Source organism: Saccopteryx bilineata, chromosome 5 (assembly GCF_036850765.1).
Source record: "Saccopteryx bilineata isolate mSacBil1 chromosome 5, mSacBil1_pri_phased_curated, whole genome shotgun sequence".
NCBI classification, from domain to species: domain Eukaryota; kingdom Metazoa; phylum Chordata; class Mammalia; order Chiroptera; family Emballonuridae; genus Saccopteryx; species Saccopteryx bilineata.
Window position 1 is genome coordinate 137,471,599 of NC_089494.1, and position 7,461 is coordinate 137,479,059.

A 7,461-nucleotide genomic window follows, 5' to 3' on the forward strand; every position below is an offset into this window, starting at 1 on the left:
AGCCAGCGACCTTGGGTTCAAGCTAGTGGGCTCTTGCTCAAACCAGATGAGCCCACACTCAAGCTGGCAACCTCAGGGTCTCGAACCTGGGTCCTCTGCATCCCAGTCCAATGCTCTATCCACTGCGCCACCGCCTGGTCAGGCTAGAGCATAGTTTTTATTGAGCCAGGTTCATGGGATTGATAGGACGTGAAAGTTAACTAAATAGTGTGACTTTGGGAAATAATGTTAGTAAATGAACTTATCTTTCAAGCATTCACCCAGGACTCTTCCCCCAGGACTCCTTACCTCTCTCCCCAACTTTTGGTTTTACATGAGTTTATTTTTTCCTCTCAATATTTTCATGTAGCTCATCTGGTTTACTAGTCTTTAAGTGTTTTTGAAGCCTTGTACTTTAGACACTGGTATTATTATAAAATTGCTTGTCAGAATTCCCCTAGATAATATTAATAAAGAGTTGGAAGATAACTTAAACCCAAAGGGTTAAATACTGGGCACATTCTGGCACTTGGTAAATTCACTGTTTTGTGATTATTATTATTTTTTTTTAATGAGAGAGAGAGAGAGAGAGAGAAAGAAAGAAAAAGAAAGAAAGAAAGAAAGAAAGAAAGAAAGAAAGAAAGAAAGAAAGAAGAAAGAAAGAAAAGAAAGAAAGAGGGACAGGCAGGGATAGACAGGAAGAGGGAGAGATGAGAAGCATCAGCTCATAGTTGTGGCACTTTAGTTGTTAATTGATTGCTTCTCATATGTGCCTTGACCAGGGGCTCAGCCAAGCCAGTGACCCCTTGCTCAAGCTAGCAACCTTGGGCTCATGCCAGCGACCATGAGGTCATGTCTGTGATCCGAAGCTCAAGCCGGCAACCCTGTGTTGAAGCTGATGACCCCACAGTTCGAACCTAGGTCTTTAAGGCCCCGTGTCAAGGCTCTGTCCACTGCACCACCATCTGGTCAGACTTGATTGTGATCTTTGTTATCACCAGTGGGCACCTTGAGAGAAACTGTCCCTTCTATACTTTTTCTATTCTGCATGTTAATAGGGAAAGATTAACACAGCAGTGGAGGGCAACATAATTGACAAAGTGGCTAAAAATAATTAGGTGGTCTGCCCTAGGGGGTGGGGAACACAAGCAGGTCCCACCTCCAGTGCCTTGGTGACAGTGTTATGAGCGAATTGCCCCGGGGCTGTTTTAGTTCATTTTGATCACCAGCTAGGTCATCTTGTTCTCCCTTAGAGGTCGTTGCTCTAAATTATGCCTCGGTGCCAAAGGGTTAAAATCTCCAAGGCAATGAGTGTGCTGAACAGGGTCGTGAAAGCAAATCCCTGACAGCGTCTCTGAGGGGTGGTTTGCTTTTTAATCTTAACCTGGTTTACTAAACATGTCCAACTGCATCCTCAAGAATCTGGTAAATACAGCCTTTCAAGAGGCAGCAGGTGTTTTCCTGATAAGCTGTCTACATCACTGACGGCCATCTCTTTCCTCCAAACTAACAAGAAATTTGCCTCCCAAACATATGTCCTTCTTTACAACAATTTAGAACCTAAACTTGTACATAGTAGGTCTGCTAGGACACATTTTCAGTGTTAAAATGTATTTTAATGGAATTCCATTTACTACTGTGGCAACTTAAAAAAATGCAGATACCCTTAGGGAAAAATTAATACTAAGCACTTGTGTTTTACAATCTTCACAGGACTCAGGAGAAGCTAGCAGAGGTCAACACTGAACTTCTCCTGCAGAAAGAGCGGAACACGTCTTTACTCAGCACTGTTAATAGGAGGCCTGACCCGGAGACGCCTTGTGTGGGAAATATTAGAAATAGTTTTGTACTCAATAGAATTTCTACTCCAGGAGAAAACTTGGTAATTCCTACCTCAAAGCCATGGACCTCAAATAATAACATGGAGACTTACTTAATCAAGGTTTGTTGTATTCTTTTTCCCTTCGGTTTCAGATTTCTGATCTAATTCTTGTGTTTCTTTTGGTGAAATTTTGAGTTGTTTATGCACAATAAGGAAAAGTTTTCATTATTTGTGCTAATAGAGAAAGGAGACAGAAATTTTACAATCTTTTTTAAGTCCCTGGGTCTCTCATTTTCAAGAGATACCTATCATTAACTTTATTCAATAAGTGTGACTAACGTGACACATTTTAATTTTTTTGAGGCCCTGGCCGGTTGGCTCAGCGGAAGAGTGTAGGCCTGGCGTGCGGGGAACCCTGGTTCGATTCCCGGCCAGGGCACATAGGAGAAGTGCCCATTTGCTTCTCCACCCCCCCCTCCTTCCTCTCTGTCTCTTTCTTCCCCTCTCGCAGCCGAGGCTCCATTAGAGCAAAGATGGCCCGGGCGCTGGGGATGGCTCCTTGGCCTCTGCCCCAGGCGTTAGAGTGGCTCTGGTCGCCACAGAGCGACCCCCTGGAGGGGCATAGCATCGCCCCCTGGTGGGCAGAGCGTCGCCCCCTGGTGGGCAGAGCGTCGCCCCTGGTGGGCAGAGCGACGCCCCTGGTGGGCGTGCTGGGTGGATCCCGGTCGGGCGCATGCGGGAGTCTGTCTGACTGTCTCTCCCCGTTTCCAGCTTCAGAAAAAAAAAATACAAAAAAAAATAATAATTTTTTTGTAAAGCTACATTAAGTTCCACTTTGGAGATGAAGCATTATTGTCTAATAGCCAAGGCTGCACTCGGAGATGCTCTGGCTTCCTTTCTAATGGAGTTCAGTTTGGCCGTGGTTCATAACAATTTAAACGTTTTACTGCACCCCAATTTTTTCATCCCTAAGCATAAGTGAATGATGACATCCAAACACTTAACCATATATGGAAGTTTATGTTTTAAATAAAATGGAGGTAAATTATTTTTATGAATTAAATAAACTTGTAACACTGAAAGGATTTTGTTAATTGAAAATTTTTGTCATCTTACATGAAAGAACATTTTTTTTTTTTTTTTTTAATTTTTCTGAAGTTGGAAACGGGGTGGCAGTCAGACTCCCACATGGGCCCGACCGGGATCCACCCGGCACGCCCACCAGGGGGCGATGTTCTGCCCATCTGAGGCGTCGCTCTGTTACAACCAGAGCCATTCTAGTGCCTGAGGCAGAGGCCACAGAGCCATCCTCAGCACCCGGGCCAACTTTGCTCCAATGGAGCCTTGGCTGTGGGAGGGGAAGAGAAGAGACAGAGAGGAAGGAGAGGGGCAGGGGTGGAGAAGCAGATGGATGCTTCTCCTGTGTGCCCTGGCTGAGAATCAAACCCAGGATTCTTGCACACCAGGCCGACGCTCTACCACTGAGCCAACCAGCCAGGGCTTTTTTTTTTTAATTTTTTACAGAGACAGAGAATGAGTCAGAGAGAGGGATAGACAGGGACAGACAGACAGGAACAGAGAGAGATGAGAAGCATCAATCATTAGTTTTTCATTGCATGTTGCAACACCTTAGTTGTTCATTGATTGCTTTCTCATATGTGCCTTAACCACAGGCCTTCAGCAGACTGAGTAACCCCTTGCTGGAGCCAGCGACCTTGAGTCCAAGCTGGTGAGCTTTTTGCTCAAACCAGATGAGCCCGCGCTCAAGCTGGTGACCTCAGGGTCTCGATCCTGGGTCTTCCACATCCCAGTTCGATGCTCTATCCACTGCGCCTCCGCCTGGTCGGCCGAGAGAACATTCTTAATTGCTATTTACTTAAAACATTTTTATTTCAATTTTTATAAAATGACTTGCAGAACTATTGTACATTTTCTACATAGTAAAATTAAGCAAATATGTGAATTTTTATTTTTTTAATATTTTAATTTTTAAAATAAAGTTCTCTATGTCTGTATATCTTGCCAGCACTGGAATGATTGATGACTAAGATGGCAATGATAGAGAGTCTTGAAATAGCAACTATCTTTCATTGAATATCTTTGTTATTAATATACATTCTTCATCTTATTTGTTGACATTTCAGCTCCAGAGTTTCTGTTTGGTTCTTCTTTATAATTTCATCGTCTTGGCAAAGCACTCCCTCTGTACATTAATTTTATTCCTGAGCTCACTGCACTATCTTCTGAGTTTCTTCATGACTGCTAGTTTGGTTGCTGGGATTTAATTAATGCCACTAAGAAAACATAAAATAATTATATCAGAGGTGGTTGCATGAGGTCTAAAGTGATAGAACTATGTGGGTTTTGGGTGGGACATTACAAACCCACAGACTTCTAAAGGTTTTTTAGCCATGATGCTAGAGAGTAAAATGTTAAAAGTAACATTATATTGATTTGCTCATCAATCCTCTTTATTTGTAAGGCCTTATTTAAAATCTTGGACTATTCCTATGGTGAAGTTCTATTGTATCCAAGATTGTTACTCTAACTATAAAAACAATAATAATAATATTGTTCTAAGTCTGTGATTTTAGTTGTTCTGGTTGTTGAAGCAAGTTTTTTCCGCTTTCAGAATATATAGATTTATGTGATTCCTTTTGTGTTTACTCAATTCCCAACGTAGATCTGTCTCTCAAGTTATTATATTTAAATGAGTCATTTCGTAAGCTATATATCATTCCCACCATAATGTCTCTTGTTTAACATAAGTACTACAAATAATATTTGACTGATTTCAGATGCGGCAGGAGTTTGAAAAAATTCTAACTAGAGAATTAAAAGAAGGTATGTTGCCAAAATTTATTAATTAAATTTAGACAGCACTGATTTCTGAAATAAACTGTAAATAGTAAGTAGAAGTCATTTCTATGTTTGGACAACAGATACTGCATTAAATACTTGCTTATACATAGCGAATGAAAAATGTAAAAGCACAAAGATTTATAAGGAAGACACAGATGTTGTGAATTAATTCATCATGTTTCATAGCTTTTAAAAAATCTCGAAAGTCCATGTATGTCTCTTCATTCCTGGTTGTCTCCTTCCTCCACCACACCTGCGGACTGTTGACCTGCACACGGAGCTCCGGTCAGAAAACCGGCTCCATCCGCCTCCCGTGTTCTTGCTAGTGACACAGGCCTAATAACCAGACTCATCTAGTAACAGTCTAACAGTTACAGTTCATGTAGCTGTCACCCAAAGGGTGACATTTAAATCTCTAGTCATTTGCATTTTCATTGATTAATCTTTAACCTTGAGGAAAACCTCCAAATTCCTGTGAAGTAAAAAAAAAAACCCAAAATCCCTGTAGTTCTTGCCAAATAAGTCAGCCTTCTCCCTGCTGCTGCCCCTCCTCTGCCCCTTTGCTAGCATCTCACCAAACTGGACTTCTGATAGCACCGGTGTTCCCCTCACCTCCCGTCTGGGGGTCTGCTTCATTTCTCTTTCTGGCTACTCCTTTTTTGTCCTTCAGGTATCAGCTTACACATCACCTCCACCAAAAAGCCGACAATATTGACACAAACCTGGGGTGTCCCTTCTGTGTGTTCCCACAGTGCCCCGTTTTATACTTGTCATGATGTACATAAATGACTGAGTGGAAGTTGCTGGCTCACTTGTCTTTTCAGTTTATAGTACATGATTGTTCCGGGGTGTCATCTTCATCTTATAACTCCAGTGCTTGTCATACAACCTTAGCTCATGGTTGTTGAATAAATGAATGAAGGATGAGAAAACCAGAAGCTCTGAGATTCAGCCATAGTAGCAATCAATTCAGTTGCAACCGTGGGCAGATTATGTTTCTTAGTATTCCTGTGTTGTGAGTTGTAATCATATATTGATGTTTTCGTTCTTAACATTTCTACTAGTTGTATTTTAGATAAAATATATAATTCTTCCTTTTTCTTTACAGAGGCTGCTGAATTTGAATCTGATTCCTGTACAGCTTATCCTGTAGGATCAATTGATCGGTCAAATTCAAGTCAAGATTTACTTTTGAAAGCAACACAAGAATATGCACAGATTTTGAAGAAAAATTACATGATCTGAAACAAATACTAAAAATTTATTTACTGGACTCTTTACATAACATTTTAATCATTTTACATTAAACACATGACATGTAAAATCTCTATTAAAGAAAAATATTTTAGGATCACATTTGTATGATGAAAATTTATATAATATTTTAAATTCTATTTCTTGGCATTTAACTTTTAAGCAGATTTTGTAAATAAACGCCATCACTATTGAGTTTTACATACTCAGACTGCCCAAATAGCCACTGTCTAAACCAAACCCAAACAGCTAAGTTGTCATTTATACTTTAGTGGTGTCAATTGGTAGCTTTTTAGTATTCTTCCATTTTATCACTATATTTGGTCCTAAAGATTTAGACAAATATCATTTTAGTATCTCATGCTCTGGCTACCATCAATTTTTGGATGTATTGCAATTGTTATAGTGCCATAACACTTATCATGTACAATATATAAAACATTATATAATATATTAACCATTTGTAAGTTGCAGACATGATGCCTCTTTAACTCCTAAATAGTTTAGTATGTATTTCCTAAGAACATGGGAGTGCATATGTCTTTGTGTACCAATGAGTTTTTTGGATAGATACCCAGTAGAGGGATTGCTGGATCATATGGTAGTTCTATTCTTAACTTTTTGAGGAACCACCATCCACTCTTCCATAATGACTGGGGAAAATCGATTTTCAAACTAAGTTGCTGGTAGAGTTCATTTTCTTGTATTTGTGTTCCCAGCAGTGAATGTGAAACCTCAATTCTTCAATTGGTTAATAAAGTATTCAGAGCCAAGAACGTAATGCAAAAAGTTTACCTATAGCCTGACTGGGCGGTGGCGCAGTGGATAGAGCGTCGGACTGGGATGCGGAAGACCCAGGTTCGAGACCCTGAGGTCACCAGCTTGAGCGCGGGCTCATCTGCTTTGAGCAAGGCTCACCAGCTTGGACCCAAGGTCGCTGGCTCGAGCAAGGGGTTACTTGGTCTGCTAAAGGCCCACGGTCAAGGCACATATGAGAAAGTAATCAATGAACAATTAAAGTGTTGCAATGCGCAATGAAAAACTAATGATTGATTCTTCTCATCTCTCCGTTCCTGTCTGTCTATCCCTATCTATCCCTCTCTCTGACTCTCTCTCTGCCTCTCTTAAAAAAAAAAAAAAAAAAAAAGTTTACCTATAAAGTCACAGAGGTAGGAGCAGTGAGCCAGCTGGGCTGCATGGACTCAGGAAATGAGTTACAGAGGCTAAAGAAGGGCTTTTTGAGATTAGCAGAAAACAAGCAAAGACTCTGTGTCTAAGAAAAGAGGGGAAAGGTGCAGGTGTGCTAGAGAGAAAGAGAGAACACTGGGTTCTTCACCTTAAGCATTTTTATCTGGGTTTTTTTTTTTGTTTTTTTGTTTGTTTTTTACAGGGACAGAGAGAGAGTCAGAGAGATAGATAGGGACAGACAGACAGGAATGGAGAGAGATGAGAAGCATCAATCATCAGTTTTTCGTTGAGACACCATAGTTGTTCATTGATTGCTTTCTCACATGTGCCATGACCGCGGGCCTTCAGCAGACTGA

The 7,461-nt window shown here is 40.7% G+C and overlaps 1 protein-coding gene across 3 annotated transcripts in view; it reads left to right on the forward strand.

Annotated features, from left to right (window-relative positions):
* Positions 1–6,685, forward strand: part of ANKRD26 (ankyrin repeat domain containing 26) — a 99,786-nt gene extending 93,101 nt beyond the window's left edge. For all 3 annotated transcript variants that reach the window (XM_066280250.1, XM_066280252.1, XM_066280251.1), the window contains 3 exons: positions 1,693–1,921; positions 4,600–4,645; positions 5,772–6,685. In XM_066280250.1, coding sequence (XP_066136347.1) covers positions 1,693–1,921; positions 4,600–4,645; positions 5,772–5,908 — 412 coding nt within the window. In that variant the 3' untranslated portion in view covers positions 5,909–6,685. The remainder of the gene's footprint in view (positions 1–1,692; positions 1,922–4,599; positions 4,646–5,771) is intronic.
* The last annotated feature ends 776 nt before the right edge of the window (positions 6,686–7,461 follow it).